Source organism: Anopheles marshallii, chromosome 2 (genome assembly GCF_943734725.1).
Source record: "Anopheles marshallii chromosome 2, idAnoMarsDA_429_01, whole genome shotgun sequence".
Lineage (NCBI taxonomy): Eukaryota > Metazoa > Arthropoda > Insecta > Diptera > Culicidae > Anopheles > Anopheles marshallii.
In genome coordinates, this window is record NC_071326.1 from 1,226,035 (window position 1) to 1,243,903 (window position 17,869).

General features: G+C 44.8%; 2 protein-coding genes and 3 non-coding genes across 5 annotated transcripts in view; 2 read left to right on the forward strand and 3 right to left on the reverse strand.

Annotated features, from left to right (window-relative positions):
* LOC128709794 (zwei Ig domain protein zig-8-like) overlaps positions 1-2,722 on the forward strand; it is a 46,326-nt gene extending 43,604 nt beyond the window's left edge. The window contains exons 5-7 of the mRNA XM_053804812.1: positions 2,015-2,142; positions 2,281-2,449; positions 2,589-2,722. Of these exons, the coding sequence (XP_053660787.1) occupies positions 2,015-2,142; positions 2,281-2,449; positions 2,589-2,722 (431 nt within the window). The remainder of the gene's footprint in view (positions 1-2,014; positions 2,143-2,280; positions 2,450-2,588) is intronic.
* Positions 2,723-5,692: 2,970 nt separating this feature from the next.
* LOC128709793 (chaoptin-like) lies at positions 5,693-7,096 on the forward strand. The gene has a single exon (XM_053804811.1). The coding sequence runs from the start codon at positions 5,693-5,695 to the stop codon at positions 7,094-7,096; it is 1,404 nt and encodes a 467-aa protein (XP_053660786.1).
* A 2,156-nt stretch (positions 7,097-9,252) lies between these two features.
* On the reverse strand, positions 9,253-9,324 carry Trnad-guc (transfer RNA aspartic acid (anticodon GUC)). The gene has a single exon. It is a non-coding gene; the product is annotated as a tRNA-Asp (tRNA).
* Positions 9,325-15,769: 6,445 nt separating this feature from the next.
* Trnaf-gaa (transfer RNA phenylalanine (anticodon GAA)) lies at positions 15,770-15,842 on the reverse strand. The gene has a single exon. It is a non-coding gene; the product is annotated as a tRNA-Phe (tRNA).
* A 1,739-nt stretch (positions 15,843-17,581) lies between these two features.
* Positions 17,582-17,655, reverse strand: Trnat-agu (transfer RNA threonine (anticodon AGU)). The gene has a single exon. It is a non-coding gene; the product is annotated as a tRNA-Thr (tRNA).
* Between the last annotated feature and the right edge of the window lie 214 nt (positions 17,656-17,869).

The window sequence follows — 17,869 nt, forward strand, 5'->3', positions numbered from 1 at the left end:
CAAAACGAATTCCTATTGCAACGGCTGGTTTGCGCTACGTTTGATATACAAATAAAGAAATACAACCGCTAGCAGACGGTGCGTCTACCGGGCTGTTTTGTGATATGTTCCGAAACATGTGTATCGGGGCCCGGAGGAGGTCAGAATGTGTTTTCCATGCTCGTCTACTGCTCGAAGCCGCCAAATGGCAAGAGCAACATTAAAAGCATTCCTTCTAATATGTTTCCCACCAACACCGCCGACGTGCGTCGAGAGCACAACAGCGTACTTCGGCACAATTCCCAATTGCCGGCTTGGCTACGTAAGATTTGCCACGTGCAGACTCTGCCCGTTCCAAACGGCCCGGGCATGGAATACCCGAGCACCATCGACAAATCAGTACACCGGAACCGGAACCATCGCATTGCGGAACTGCGGGTGCGGCTCAGGCAGAAACGCTCGTAGAAAACATACGGCTTCCGGATGTTATGAAATATGTAGAACATGTACAATATTATGAGCAGCTGACAGTTCTCGTATTCGAGCCCACGGGGATTGAGTGTATTTTTATAAACCTCCACCGCTTGGCGAACCTGCGCTGCTCCGAAACCTCTGGACGTACAACCGTACGATCTGGTCGCCATCGGGGTGCTTTCTCACGTCTTCCTCCCAAATCCCCATTCCTTCCGCACCGTACCGTAAAAGTCTCCCGCCCTGCCAGTTGGTGTACTGTTGCTTTTATAGATGCCTTAACCACACGATTCACGATTTGTGACCCAATAGGGACAAGAAGAAATAAACTTCAACTGTTCACTCACTCATTCACTTCTGCTCAAGATCTACAGTACCCAAATGACCAAGCATTCGCAACCGTGGAGTGGATACGATGTAAGGGGGGGGGGGGGGGGGGGGGGGAAGGGGGGGGGGGGGGGGGGGGGGGGGGGGGGGGGGGGGGGGGAAGGGGGGGGGGGGGGGGGGGGGGGGGGTGAACCTATGTTCCCTCAGCGAAAATTATGCCATTGACAAGCAAGTAGCGAGTGTGACAAGCACATAAATATGCACCCAATAATGGTACAAATGCTAGATTTTATTATTTTCGATTTATGTACACCATTATGTTCATACCGACCCTTTTTCCCAGTGTTATTTCCCGATACCACTTAGTAGCAAGGCAACAATCGGACGATGGTTACGATTTCCTATAAACCACTTGTAAGTGACTGCTCCGTTGAAGTTGTCTTTAAGCAAAAAAAACACTTTTAAATACACATCCCGACTTACCCGCGCTCAAGTACTGGGCACCTCCATCAGTGTTGACTTTGCTCTCCATACATATGCAACATTAATTTTAATCACTCACATCACTCGACCTACTTGTTGCCACACACGCTATCGCCCATTGCCGCGTACCAAAATTGATTGTTCATTTCCCTAATAATTTGCACCACGTTTGTACGGGGCCGTCCCACCCGTCCTCGGGAACATTGTTAAACAAAGTGCGAAAAACATGTCACAAATTGCCTGCCTTCATCAACCACCACCCAGGAAGCCTTGATGTCACGAAGGCACCATTTTAACGGCGTTACGTTTATGATACTTTTACGACGAGTCCGCGGCCCCTAATTTTCCTCCATCAATGAGTGCTTTTTTTTGGGGAGGAGGAGGGCGAGGGGGAAGAGGTGAGCCCGTTCATAAAGAAGGTTGCCTAAAGCGGAATGGCAAGTCATTTCACCGTTTGGAGGTTGTCGATTTTCTCTTCTTCCCTGAGCCCCGCTCGTTTTTGTTAACCGTGCCGATGCTAAATGTATATTTAATAAACTTCCTTACTTTTTCTTTCACTCTTTCCGCCTCCGTCCAATCGATGCCCCGGTCCAATCTGTCAATTTCGACGCCGTTTGCCTGATTGGGGACGATTGTGTGTTCGTCAAATCGGCCCACAAACTTCGGCGCAAACGTTCCATCAATTGACCCTGCAACACCGCAACCCACCGCTGTGTCCACTGTGCCACTGCTGCCAAACACTTCTTCCTTCAAGAACCAGTGACAGAGATTAACGGAGGACCTGATTTATTTATCAATAAAGGCTCGACTATAAATCTCACCTGCATCGTGAAGTACGCGCCCGAGCCGCCGCCGGCCGTCGTTTGGAAACACAATCGCGATGTAAGTACGCGCTGTCTCGTTAGTGGTCCTCTCCCTCGAGGGGGTAGCCTGGGGCCCTGGGCTCTCGGGCGACTTTTCATTCATCCGCTAACCGTTTGTCGAAACTTCCCGATGTCGGACGACAATTCCCATTCGCAGGACATTAATTTCGACTCGCCCAGGGGAGGCATTTCGCTCGTCACTGAGAAGGGCATCCTGACAACGAGCCGGCTGCTGGTGCAGAAGGCCATCGCGAGCGACTCCGGCCTGTACACCTGCGAGCCCTCGAACGCTAATCCGGCCTCCGTGCGGGTGCACATACTGAACGGTAAGTGTTATCCCGCGATGGTCGCCTTCGCACGGCATTTTTCTTTTACACCTCCCAAAAAGGCGCGTCAAATTTCGCTCCACACTGCAACTTACCGCTCTGCTAGTGAAAAAATTCCTCTCGTTCCCCTTCGTTCCAGGAGAACACCCCGCGGCTATGCATCACGGCATCTCCACCATCCTGTCCGGCCCGAGCTTGGTCGCGTTCGTACTGTCGACCATTTTGCTCTTCTATCATCACAGTATTCGGTGGAAGGAATTTCGGCTAACGTAGTAAATCTACCTAGCTATTCCGACCCTGTTTTTTGTTCCTGTTTGTTCAACACTGTACAGAATATTTGAGTGTCCACGAGAGAGTGTACGTGTGTGTGTGTGTCTGTGTGACGGTGTGCATGTGAATAAATTATTTCAACCCACAAAACAACAAACGTACATAGAATCATTATTTCTTGTAAAGCATTTCATTTAATCATTCGTCACTGATTAATTGTGCAATCAATCACTGTTTTTCTTGCTGTTTCATTTGCTCCTTATTCTTTCATGAAATCTCAGTTTGATTTATGTCAGTTACACAAAAAAAGTTATGAATACTATTTTTCAATTTCAGTTGCAACCTTTCAAATTAAATTTTCGTAGTAACAATTTGTACTAAAATCCAAGAATTCAAGAAATTAGTTTTCAGTTGTAATAAACATTTCCCATGCACTCCGCTGGTGCGAGTGATTTATTTGACGCAAACGAAAACAATACCAGTTGTAGCGTTATGAAACGAGCGTTAGTTAATTAAATTATCTAATTTGTACAGCGTGAAAATTTGTACATACAATCTCGTGTAGAGTATAAACACTATTTGTACAAAAGAAAAAAAACATAGCAAACATTATTAGAACTTTGAAGAAAACCAATATATGCAAATGATGCAACATAGGGATGCCCTATAAAGCGGTTTATGTGGTAGATTGAAATTCATTTTTTAACTCAACAGAGCAAGAGTCAGGCAGCAGTATAACGTATAGTAAATTCGTTGGACCTTTTTCAACTGTCGTCAAAAAGAACTTTTAAAATTCACTAACCATACACAACGTTATTTCGAAGCGTTTTCGATATCACAACAGTAACAGAGTTTATCGCTTTTGGGGTGTTTGGTTGACCGTTGAGATGAGAAACAAAAAGGTTGCGTCATTCTTATACGAAACTTGATTTCTACTATAGATTAAATGGTGACATATCAGACAAAATTATTCATAAAGCGATCGTAAACACAGCAAAATAATACATGCGTCATCGAAGAATCGCTACATTAAATGCCAATGAGCTCATTGGTTCGATTTGATCCCCTTCTCTACGTCATAGGAAACACAGAAACGTATGATAGTGTAGTACGATGGAACTGAGCATTACAATAGTAAAAATGACCATTTTTTCTGAATACCAAAGTGACACATACATTGCTGTCAAAACTTTCAGTCTAACATAGCACCGCGTACCATTTGATGCTCTCGAGATGGCATTCGCGCATCCAGGAAAAAAGCTGGATAATTGCTGGCAGCAAAACGGCCATGAACTGAAAGTGGAAAACAATTTGATGTTTCGTACTTGCCAACAACAAGTCGTTTTACTCGGTAGCCATAAGTTCCACTGTTTGGCACGATCAGCGAGGTCAAGTGTACGGTGTTAGGAGATCGATCCACAACGGCCAGCTAAACGGATGGCTATTCATTTGAAAATTTATGGAAAGAAAACTCTAACATTCTGCCCGAATACAAAGTTTGCCATAAATTTAGGATTACACAGACCAAACCAGATACTGAGATGGTGGTTAACGGCAAAAGAGTATCACATAAAAAAAAGCTCTGCCGGACTGATGCTGGCGTAAATATCGTTACGCTTTCGAAAAGCGAGTTTTTGGCACAATTTCCCCAATAGCAAGGAACAACAATCGTATCGCAAGCAAAATCGATTGATGCCTTTACCAGACCCGCGTTACCTGCCAGCGGCAAATTGGACATTTAAAGACGGCTCGGTGTTTTGCCTCTATCTCTAAATTGTGAACAACATGCCACGGGAAAATAAAATGCGTCGAAAGCTGTTAAACGTGATCCTTCGCGGTGCGATGAAAACTGTCATGAAAAAGCAAAGTTAGGACACTCCTCCAGTGGCAGAACAGCACCGCGCCCTGAACCCCCCCGGCGGTGTCTGGCGAAAAGTTTTCACCATCAGTTTAACAAACAGAAAGCCCTACATCACGACAAGCTACTGACCGTGTCTAGGTTAGAGGCAGAGCAATAAAATACGATACGATAAATGCGACGTGGCGATGGCAGCAGCAACCGAGCGAGCAGGCAAGAATCTTTTAGATACGTAGGTAATCAATAAAATAAGCAAGCCATGCTGATGTGCAGCTGGTAAAAAAAAACGGTGACAAAACAAAAGCCCAGGACGTAAACAAAGCAAAAAAGTTTCGCGTTCCGTGAAATGGAAACGTATGTTCAAAATTGTTTGCTACCCAAAACCCAAAACCCGGAGCACAACTGTTGATAAACACATTAACGTATAACTTTTGCTCCGAACTGTTGAACACAAAGTAAATTGGAAGTAACGAATAAGTGCGGACAAAAACCAGTTGGAAAACAATTATGATACTGTAAAACCACAATGACCGGCGAATCGATTCGCTTAAGCAGGAATTCGAACTAGCCAACCCATGCATACCCGTTTTGCAGAACACAGAAAAAAAACTTTGTAACTAATGATGTGTACCAAGTTAAACGACCGGCAGAAATGAGACAAAAATATAAGTGAAAGCAAAAATCAATATTAAACTAAAACAACTACAACGGGTCGCATTTTGTTTCGAGAATCAATTGCGAAAATAAAGCTTACTTTACCGGGTAAGTATGAAGACATTTCGTTTTTAATTTCGTAATAACACTCTTTTTGTTTGTTTTGTCGCTCATTTAGACTTTTATGAGCGATATGTCTTCACATTAAGCTCAAGTAGCTCTAACAGCACAAATAACAAAATTGGCTGCATTTATCAACAAGTAATCAATACAAAGAATACGATGCAGAACAGGCAAGAAGATTCCGTAAGCATTACAAAACTGGCATCCGAATCTTATCAAGAGTTCATAACAAACTTCTAGCTATCAATAGATGTGTGCCGGGAGCTGATAACAACAACCATTAAGAACGTCTCGTTCATTTCAATCTTCAACCATTTGCCGTTCAGTTCAACCCCACGATGGCGCGGATGTGGTTCGCCCTATTAACTAGCTCTGTTGCGCTTTGCCTCACAGTGGCCAATGCCGCCATTATACGCCTCAATTGTGAACCAGTGGATGACAAGTGTTTGTTGAAAAACATATACGCAACGGAGGATGATCGCTTCAAAGAAATTCGCAACGAACGATACGAGAACATTATCGAGTTTTTCGACTGTCACATTCACACGTTGCCACCGATCCCCTATATTAACAAAGTGAAAGCGGATGCGATTAATTTGGTGCGAATTGAAGAAAACACCTTCAGCACGATACACCGGCTGGATGTGTCGTACAACAGGCTCCGCGAGTTCTCTTCCAAATCCTTTGAATATCCGACAGAGCTCGTGGAGTTGAATCTGAGTGGTAATCCAACACTGAAAGATTTTGCTTTCCTGTCCATGCTAAGTGGCCTGATTCAACTGGATATGGCCGATATGAAGCTGGAGTTGGAACTCTTGGATACAAGCATATTTGGAGAAATGTCACAACTGTCAAGGCTCAACATGAGCGATAACAGAATTACCACCATACCCGTTGGAATGTTTTCCCCACTAGTCGGATTAACCAATTTGGACCTCAGCCGGAACTCCATCACAAAGATCGCATCCGGAACGTTCGCCATCGCAGTGACGCACGGCTACGAGGAACATGGGTTGTATCACCAATCACTGCATTTCGATCTGTCCTACAACAACATCAGCATCATCGAGAACAACGCCTTCATGCACGCGTCCAAAATCAATCTGCGAAACAACAAACTCATCGGCATTGGACAGTACGCGTTCGATAATCAAACGGCTCTCCAGTCCCTGGACCTCTCCGGGAACGTGCAGCTCAAAAACTTTGACTTCCTGCACAACCTTCGCGCACTGCACGATCTCGATATGTCGCGGATGAACTTCTCCTTCGACGGTGTGCCGCACAACATCTTCAATGATCTCGATTCGCTCACCACACTCGATCTGTCGAACAACCACATTTCAGCAATACCAATCGGCATCTTTGCCGAGCTGCAATCGCTCAACTTCATCAACCTGCGTCACAACAGCATCTCGCACATCGAGTTCGGTACGTTCTCAATGCGCAAGTACGACCTAATCGACGAGATTGATCTCTCGTACAACGAGATCACGGAGCTAAACTTTCTGGTCTTCGTGCCGCTGAAGTACCTCAAGACACTGCTGCTGCACGGAAACAAAATCTCCTCCGTCAATGCCAAGCAGCTGACACGCAACAAAAGTCTCTACAACTTCGGCATCCAGAACAGCAATGTGCGGTGTTACGATCTGATTGATTTGCTAGGATCGCTCAAACTTGTGCATGAACCGAATGAGTTTATTTCAAATCTTCCCAATGTTGACGGCATCAAATGCGAACCATGAGAATGAGTGTTTATTTTTGGAAGTGTAGCTTAATTCCTGAAAAATGCAATACAATGTTTGTTCCAAAAACAGGCAACAAATTGTCATCAACGAGGTCCGAAACGATTCCTAAGCTGCTGTAACGATTGTCGGGCTTTACCAACATCTATGGCAATCATCGATAGAAACAGTGACCACGAGGGCCACTGTAATCAAAACCACATTCCCAAATGTAGTGACACTGATCTGCGACCTAAAATCCGGTGAAATTGTTATCGATTTTCTAATCTGCTTAGTTGAAACAATGAGGTGTTATTGGAATTGTTGGGAATTATGTTGCTTCTTGGCATTTTGACGACTATTTGGTTACAACGGCTATAAATGAACGAGCAGCAATTGAACAAAATATTTACGAATTGAACATACTTGGTTATACGCTTAATGTAATTTAAACTCTGTGAAAAGTTTGCTTGTGCAAACTTACTCTACAATTGCGTCAATTGATGTTTGTGAATCGATTTAAACACAATACACCCATGTGGTTTGTTAGCGAACCCAACCATCGAACGGGTATTTAATTATGCTAAAATTTCACAGCTTTTCACCGAGCATCAAGCACCGCCCCGAAATCAGCTGAATTTTTCCGCAGACAAATTTGGTGTCACATCGATGCAACTCATCCGCAAACAGCTAACCCAACACAGCGTTCATTAGAACCGAATTCAGCGTTCGAATTACCACTTTGTAGTGGCGTGGCAATGCCATTTGGACATTTACATAATTCGATTCGCACGGTTCCCCAAAATCGATGCAAATACCCCAAGCGCAGCGGGACAGAAAGCGTGAACCTTCGTCGATGATTCGCCGAACGTTTCCAATTGCACCACCTTGCTCGTCGCTACATAACGTGCTGAAAGGGTGTCAGTAAATGGCAAAAAGCTTTACCCCATAAAGGCAGCCGGAGGAGAGAGCGAAAAAAAATGTATAAAGCTCCACCAGAAACAACCAACTGCTCTCGATGGTCAGTAATTTACATTGCCAAATGGTTTTACACATTCGGACACGCAGTGCTCCGCCATTTCGCCCACCGCTGGATCGGTGGCACGAGTATGTGGGTCGCTCTATTTGGTCAGTGTGTGGCGCCAGCGATTTTACTGCAGCTCTTCATGAATTTCCCGTCGTTAGGTACCCACGGGACGAGGGTATTAAGAGTGAATTCTTCCGCTCCGTTCCACTGTAACGAAATCAAACTCATTCTTTCTGCCCTCTATCGAACAACCCGTACTCCGGTCTTCCGGATCTCTGTCCAACAGGATTCAACCTAGCGAAGAAACAACGACGGGACGCTGGTGGAAACCCTAAATCCCACGTTTGCGAAGAGCAGGGAATGACGCGACTTTCGGGTGCGAATAGCTCGCAAGTTGAGCGCGAGTGTTGAATTTTAATTAATTTTCAAATAAATTACTTTAATCGATTTCTAGCGCTTTCACCACTTTCACCACCACCACTCACATGCGTATGCACTTTGGTCACGCGATTTTGGTGATTATTGGGTGGCGGTGCATCGAGAATGGTTGATGTCTCCCGAAACGGGGCGAACACTGTACATGGCTTACGGGCACAGAAAAAAAACCCCAGAGCCGGCAGATTCGATAAATTTCGACTTTAGAAATTTCGCTATCGGCCGGTGGCATCCTTTTACTACTGTTCACTGCCTCGAACCATTCCTTTCCGATGGATCGTGTAGCAGTGCCACTAATGCCATTAAATTTCGTTCCGTTTTTTTTGTACTACCATTCATTCCAATGTTGATTCAAGGTAGCGCTCGTTAGAGTGTGTTTTAATAATTTAACGTAGCCAATGATCTATTGAACGGTACGAACGGTCCGATTTTCCCTCCCACTTTTCCAACCGTCCAATTAGAACGCAAATGAAGCTGCGTGCCACGATCGCAAAAAAGTGTTCACCGGCTAATTTGAAATTCAATTTCCAATAACACGAAACCGAGCTATCAAACATGGGAAAATGTCGACTAAATTAAAAGGGCCTGTAACTTTTTTGCATAAATCGGACAGCTTAATTTTTCGAATAAGCCGTTCAACTTAATAAACTGATTTGAAAAAAAAACTTGAGAAGCATAACATTCGGGTTGGGAGAAAAGCCCAAAAAAACTTTCTCTCCCCGACGGGGAATCGAACCCCGGTCTCCCGCGTGACAGGCGGGGATACTGACCACTATACTATCGAGGACATATACAAAACGGCCGTTACATTAGCAGTTGTTTTATTTTCGCTTTCGCCAGCTGCATTTTACTTTTCAACGGAATGGGTTTATGTTGTTCTTATAAAGTTTTATATAAAAATAAAAGTCTCTTATCGACGGTTGTCATATTACATTATAGCCTTGCTTCTAACTTCGTAGTATCATAAAAATAGAAACCGTTAAGGTAATTGACCTCCTATTACATTATCATCCCTTGTATAAAGACATCGCCAGCACGACGAACCGCTTCAAACATCTTACGTATTGCAAGTAACAGAATTTCTTGCCATGTGAAATGGTGCTGAATGCATGGTTATGCTGGATCGGATTAAGTGCTTTATTGCTTTTGCTCTAGTTCACAATACAGTTACCAATAACAGCATAGATATTTTTGTATCTAACCTCATCTCGGTTACAGTGAAAACAGGTGTAGAAAATCACATGTTACGTATTTTTATTTACGACTCCCCAATTATTCCCCTTATCAGTTTTGTATCCAACCAATGAATGGACTCTCGCTTCATTACATTCACGAAAGCGAACTTATTTGTCAAGACCGGCAGTAGTGGTTTTAACGCATACGACGCCAAGCTCATAATCGCTCGTAGGTCTATTACTAGACGATCCAACCAACTGTTCTCATTTCCGACCGGTACGATTTTAACCGGACGTCGGACCAACCGCAACCAATTCTGACTAACCAATAACTACCACTGTCCGTAGCCGTTCCAGAAAGTGCTGAACCGTGCTGTGGTTTTTCTCTTTCCTCGAGCGCACTCATGGGTGGGAATGATGTTTCCCCTTTCCCGTCTCGGAACATACGTTGCATTCTCCCTTGGGCTTACAATGATAAACCTGCCTGGTACGTTTAAATTTTGCATCTGAACAATGTTCTTCCCAATTCCCAAACGATGATCGATTTGGTTTCGGGCGAATGAAAACTTTACCTTTGACCAACCCAATGCACCATAATGGCGGGTAGATGCCCAATTGTTTTGAAGGCAATTTGGAGATCTTTCTAACTTTTGAAGATTATATCCCAATTGGCCCCGAACTAATTATGTTTTAAAACAACATTTACGCATTGGAATTAAAAACGTTCATTGGATACATGTAGAACGAAATAATAGTACTGTAAATACGCACTACTTTTGCATAGTTTAACTAACAAGTGGAGATTTCCTAGTAGTACACCTTCGTTTCGTGCTTCATCTAGATCAAACATTACTATTCTATTCCAACCTATCGTATCCAGCTCAGGCTCTTTCTAGGTGACGCCTGGAATAGAGGAATAAGCCGTCCATCCAACAAAAAACGATTGTCATACGATTGTGCTCGCATCTGGTTCTTGCTCCCTCGAGACGCTTTGGCATAGCGGAGACCGATAGGCACGTTGCGCCAATGTCTTTTGCTGCGAATGGGCAGAAAGAATATGTCCGACCGTGTGCTGACCGGTAGCACCGGGAAAACTTGTCAGAACGGGAAGCCACTTCTCATCTACGGAGCACTCCAGTCCACCCGTATGCCACGTAAGCCTTTGAACGCAAAATAGGAAAAGCATAAACCGCCACCAGAACACTAAGCGAGCCACAATCCTCTACCTCTGGAAGTTTATTATTCTCTTTTTCACACACACACTCTCTAGTTAGCTCTCTCTCTCGCACTTCTTTCGCTGTTATACACAATCCCAAAGGGTTGGTATCGGCAAGTTTTGGAGACTCGATTTGCATACGGACCAACTCGACCGGTCAATCCAGCCAACGTGTGTGTCTGACGATCCGTGCGCCATCTATTTCCGTGCCCATGTACGAGACGGTACGAGCGAGTTTCTTTGTTTCACCAAGTGTGGAGGCCCAGTTTTCCGGCTGAATGCCTTGGACGATACGGTTGAGTTTTCCCTATTCCGGAACCATTCAGCGTGTCGAGTCAGCTTGTCCATCGTTTGGGCGTTGCTAAACTGATCCGTACTCCCCGTGCTTGACCTCTCCAGGGATGAAATGTCCGCCGGAGCTGCGTTTGCCGATAACCAGTTACCGAATATCAACGCTCCTTCGCCGAGGAGACCGGTGGGCACTGGTGGGCTAGACGCATCTAGGAGCGTCAGCGAATTGAATTACTTTCACTTCGGACAATCGGGCCGTTGTCCCGACGCGACCCGGGAGAATAGAGAAATTCCCACCAGCACCCCGCAGCAAGTACGGTGCCACCTGTCCGGGAATAATCTGATAGACGAAACTCGAGAGCTTCGACCCACAAGACGAACCCGCAACACGCCCATGCTATTCATGGTAATTTCACTTCAGGGAAAAACTCACAACCAGCTACGCACATCCTTCAGGCGGTCAATCTGCGAAAATTAGAATTAATTTCCTTCGTCACTACGCGTCAAACCGAGGGTGAATGTTTGGCGCAGTGCGTTTGATCCTCCTGTACGCCGGCTGACCAGTATCATTATTTATTCCACGCTCAGACATCTTCACACACACACACACAAAACCTTTCCCAACACGGTTTGGAGGTAGTAAAAAATTGGATAAAGAAAAAGGTGTGGTAAGACGCATTCCACGCAGTGTTTTTGTATCTGTTCGGTTATACAGAAACTCCTGATCCGGACAGTGTAAAATTCCCGTGTAGCCAGAAAAACACCTTTTATGCATATTTCATCCATTGCACATTCCAAACAGATCCCCCCACCCCCCTCCGGGTCTTGACTTGCTTATCTGATACTTTGATTAAAATTCTTTTACGCGCTCAGTCCCGTTTGTTCATTATCCTTTCGTGACCTCTCGCCGAACTGCATTGCATTAATGTACACCTCTTCAAGGGTCGTTCGAATGATCCTTTTTTAAGGTGGGCAAGGAAGTGTAGTTCTATAGCTTGCTTAAACATTGCTGCACAAATCTATTGAGAAGCTTTAAAATGTTAGAATGTGCTGATAGTTGATTTAGATCTCGAGTTCAAGCTTCATTTCTTGTACTCGGTTTAATCAGTTCTTAACGGAAGGCCCCAAGATAAAACTTGAGAAATGAACTCAAATAACACATTTCCATCGAAACCTCGCTCGTAGGTTTGCTAATCGAATTAAAGTTAATCTTATAATCGTTGTCTTAATCGAACGCCCTTGCCCAGTTAACTTTTGCTTACACATCTCATTAAGAACCCAGAGCCTAGCGCCGTCCGCAGGGTAATCATCTTCATCCACAGGCTCCTCACGCATCCCTCCATCAATTCTTCCTGGACGGCAGACAAACAAAGCCGCCAGCCATGGAGCGGGCCAATGAATTGCTGCAGACCAATTTCACCAGAGTGGCCAACCCGGTTTTCACAAAAACACCGCCAGAAAACTTATAATTACAGTGCAAACCTTTTAACTCCAATCAAACCCCCGGTGCTCGCAGTCTTTGCCCTTTTGCGTACAGGCGTGTGCGAATTTCTGACTTCATTCCAGGCACTACAAAGGATTCGCCCTACTTGCGCCACGCTGCCCGATTCTTGGGGATGCAGTAAATCAAGAAGCACTTTTCGGATCAACGTATGTTTTCGCTGCACCCAGCAATGGGTAGCAGCGCCACATTCCTTGGCGGCAAAAATATTTCACGCCTTAAAGCACTTTAAAATCGGCATGCGGTAGGCAAAATAAAATCATTCATCTCCCGAACTGACATCAACTAAATGTGGCCCCGAAATGAAATTGGTGTGCTGCGAGTGCGAATATTTTTCTGCTTCATTCTTTCACCAGATTTCACCAACGATGTTCCAAGCTAGTCACGATCTTTGCCATCCAGTCAATGGCTGGGATGGCTTTATGCTTCGCACCAATGATGTATCCAGTGCGCATCCAGCATCCACTGCAGGTTTTCTCACAAAACCGGCCACTAAAGCACGATGCCACTTGGTAACGATTCGTTTTGCACCCAGTGCATCCATAACTGCTGTAAACGTGGCCTCCTCTTTTGCATTCAGCTCGTTGCAATACACTTCCCGTGCCGGGTCGGGTATTTGCAGTTGTCCCGGGTTTGTGTCTCGATGCCCTTGCCGAAGCTCGTTTAAGTTCCGCAACCTCTTAAGTACCATTTATCCATACAAAACCGATGAGTTTGTTGCAGTGCTTCCCGTCTTTGCTGCAACATCTGCCGAGCGCAGGGAGGACATGCATGAGCAGCCCGCAGTAACACCTTTTGTCTCGATATGGTATTCCAAACAGGCTATCACATTAGGACGGCGGGAAACACAAGCTGACACCGGAACGTACGTTGCCTCCGCGCAAAGTAGCACATTATTGATTTGAACTCAGCCCGTTTTTACCTACGCTGGCTGCCCTCGTTAAGCGATGTAAAACGAGTGTCAACGAGAACGTTCCTCACACAGGATGATGCAAGAAAAATGTCCAACTCCTTTATCGCATCCGTTACCTGCATCCATGATCCTACGTAACGAGCCATTCTTCCCACGTGTACGTACATGCATTGCTAATGCATGATGATGTTTAACATGCGCACATTCGGCAACACTTGCAAGGACAAGAAATTTCGCCCATTATGCGTCGAAATATTGGCCTTGCAGAGAAATCAATCGAGTGGTCGAAATTTGTCTACAAAATAAAACTGATGATAGATCGTTCGCGCATAATGATAAATGAACACCTTCTTCTACTATAGAATGTTTAAGTTATGGCTACACTTTTGGCTTTTGATTAGAGAAAATCTATAAAGACATATTCGAACTGTTAAAAAAGCGCCACAGTTACAGATATTCGATTTGTGGTAAGATTATGGCCAATTTCAAATGTGGCCAGTATATAGAAATTGGGCAAGAAATGAGCAAGAACCAATTCGCACCCGACATGGAAACTGGACGAGACTTGGTTGAGGCGTACCTATGGACGAAGAATGCATGCCTGGTGCCTTACATCCAAGGATAATCGGTCTCTTTGTCAAACCCAACCCAACCATTCCTACCGTTTTCGCTACGATGATAGCGGCAGATCGGCGTTTTTTGGTCATTGAGCTGAGGCCAGATAATAGATGACATTTAGTATCTGCTGCTCTAGGCGTTTCCGCTTTTCAGACTCAACAAAACGGCCCAAATAGCTGCACAGCTGTTTGTTAAATCGTTCCAGTCGCCTTGTAATAGACCTTTAATGTTCTGCTGCTGGCTAGCGGTGGTTGCCCGTTCGCCGTAAAGCCAAGCGGCAATGCTCGGTAATCGATTTAAAAATGATTTCACCGAATGCGCTCTTCCTATTACTGTTTCCGCACCAGCCAAAAACCGGTTCCGGACGAAGTGAAAAAAAAAAACACATACACACACAGTAAACGAGCGGAAAGTGCTGCGAAAACTCATTTACTTTTTCTTCCTTTTAATAACTTTTCCTGATGTCGGTTTTCTCCGACACCGTAGGGATGGTTTTCTACTTCGCACGATCGATGCACCGCACTCTTTGTGCGCCGAGTGCATCAGGGCGTGCATCAGCGAGAGCAAAGTGCAGCTAGAAACTTTCCAATCCTGCACCACACGCCTTTGACTTCACGCTCGCCTAGCCCGATCGCGCAGTGTTGTGGATGCTGGAAATATAGTTATTAAGAGCTCGAAAAACATCGTTATTATATCTACTTTCCCTTCGCTCCGTACCGTACGCTGAAAGTTCTTGTATATTTGCCAGTACGGACTGGCTGCCGTTCGAGCATCGTATGTTATTAAACACTACGTCTCCATTGCCAAAATCCAACTGCTGTTCTAGCACCGTTCATACCTTCCTGCCATCAATGCGCTCTGGACCGCAATCGATGAACGGTGAAGAAAATGGAAAATTTATTTTCTCCTTTTTCCTCCGAGAAATATGCCACCATTGCTGGCCATAGAGCACTGACAGGCGTAAAAAAAGGCGTAACCATTCAAGCAGACCGATATCGCGATGCTTTTAATGAAAAAAAAATATTAAGAAAATACAAAAAAAAAACCTTCCCACACCGTTTTCAACACTACACTGGAGCCTTAAACGCAGAAGCAGAAAATGCATCCACCCATTTCTTGGAGGTGGCGGAACACTTCCCAACCCAATGCACTTCCCGATGCATTTTTGCTATAGAACTGCAGCTGGGATGGTTCGAGTGACTTATAATAGTTTCTGTTTGTCACGAAATGGCACACGGACACGAAGGCAGCAAAAACTCCCCCGAAGAGTGGAACTTTCACTCGATAACCAAAACCGAAAAGATATTGCAAATCCATTTAAACTTTAACATTTTAAGAATGCGGATTTTACATTTTAGTCGAAGTGAACTTTTAATCGCCATTCAATCTTTCCCGCATTAAAATAGAGATAATCAACACATCGATAGAAACTGTCCAAGACGCTAACTCCATCTACGAAAGTTAGTCAAGATAAAAATAATACATCTCCACCACTAAAAAAAAAAACGCAATTAACTTTGCCGAAACCCGGGATTGAACCGGGGACCTTTAGATCTTCAGTCTAACGCTCTCCCAACTGAGCTATTTCGGCTCACGCTGCACTGCCGGTAAACTATTTTCAGGTCGGATACGCAGTGATGAAAGCAGTACCTTCTCGGCGGTACGAGTACACGAGTAAGCGCCGCTTATCAACATGAGATTGGGGGTTTTACAGTTGCGCACCAACTGTACGTTCCTGTGCAACATCATCGCTGCAGCGCCAACACCTACGGCAGCCTCTGTCCCCCGTACGCACGCATTGATCACACACAGGGCGCACCTTTTAATTGCAACCGTTGCGGTGAGTTTCATTCATTTGTTGCTTTGTATGCTCACTGTGATTACACTTCCACCACATGGTGTCTGATTAAAAATACTCGTACGTGTCATGTGGGTATGTTGCTAATCCCCGTCACACGTTATACTCTGTTTGGCAGAGTTCAGCGGCGAAGTTGACACATCAAACCCGCGATCACAGAGGTGTGGTCTGGCTTATTGTTAACATTGGTTCGTTTGATGTATGTTTCCACCATTTGGAAGCATGTCACTATCAGAAAATGCTTCCGTGACGGGTGTTGTTTTGAGTTCCGAAACTGGAAAAGTCATCAAGAGTATTTAATTTAAAACGACATCTTCACGAATGTAAACACGCGTGTTTGTTTTACGATTATTTACAGAAAAAAAGTATTCACGCTTTTTTTCGACTTACTTCATTTCACAGAGTTGCTCTTCCATAATTGGAAAGACTACTCTGTAATTAAACGGTAATTAAGCATGCATCGCATTATGGCAGTTATTGGCGAAACGCAGCACTTGTAAAATGCCAATAAACGCCATTGAAAGCCTCACCACGCCCAGGCACACATTGCATTGTAAAACCATAAAATGCACAACAAACCTTCCACAAAATACACGAATTCGATTCTCCCGACCATTCAAACCAAACGCTTTCCCGGCCATTACACGCACACAGCCAGCCTAACACAACATTCGCAAAGTTCCAACATCATTCAGCGTGTCGACGTAGAACGCTCATAAATAACTTGCTAAACGTTCACCCAGCTGCAACCGAGGGCCGGACCATTACATCTTGCGCTCCGCGACTACATTTTCACGCCGTCAACGCCGGGACGAGCGTTTTGTCAGCACGTAAAGCACTCGTCGTCCGCTAACGACATCTAAACAAACAACCCGGTCCCGTCCTCTACCGTCCACAATGCTTCACCGGTATGGACGCGCTATGTTCAGGTGGGACCGTGTTCTCGTGCGAAGCGAACAAATCCAACAACGACAACTCGGGGCCTCGGCACAGCCGTTGCGGGTGCGATTTATCGCTCCGCAGTCGGGGACATAATTAGTTTCTTAATCAATGCGTGCTTACAACTGCAGCGGACGCGATTTCGGCAGTTGTGGACGACTTGAAAGCGGAGACCAGGCAGTGTCGTGTATTTATTTTTATTTTCAAACAAACTAACCACCAACGAGCAATAATATGATGAGCGTTTGTAGAGGATGAAACATTATTTACTGAAAACAAAAACAGAATACCGGTACCAGTTATTTATACGTGACTAATGATTACCTCACATTGAATTCTTACCGCCCAGTAAAGAGTGTTGTAAATAAATATCCCCCCGTCTCACAGATTTTTCATACAAACACACTTCATCGCCATTTTCTCATTTATCACCACGTTCTCTTACGCATTTTGCCTTAAAGAAAAAAACTCTCTGTTGCTTTTCCTCTCTCTCGTTTCTTTGGTTTTCCAACGAATACAGAGAACATATAGCAAGGCTCCGGCGAGATTCGAACTCACGATCTCCTGTTTACTAGACAGGCGCTTTAACCAACTAAGCCACGGCGCCGCGATGCATGAAGTCGGGTTTATTTAGAGTTGGGTTCCACGGCATCTGCACCTTCTAAGCGCAAGTTCTAGCTTTATCAAGCTACACATAGAAAAACAATGAGCTCATAAAACCACATGGCGCATGGCGCCTGTGTATCTGTGTCCTGCTACAATGCATGGAACAGTAAACAGAGCATAATAGATGTCACAACGTGAACGATGAATCAGATCTA

Coding starts and splice junctions, on each gene's coding strand:
- LOC128709793 (XM_053804811.1), top strand. CDS start 5,693: ATGGCGCGGATGTGGTTCGCCCTATTAACTAGCTCTGTTGCGCTTTGC.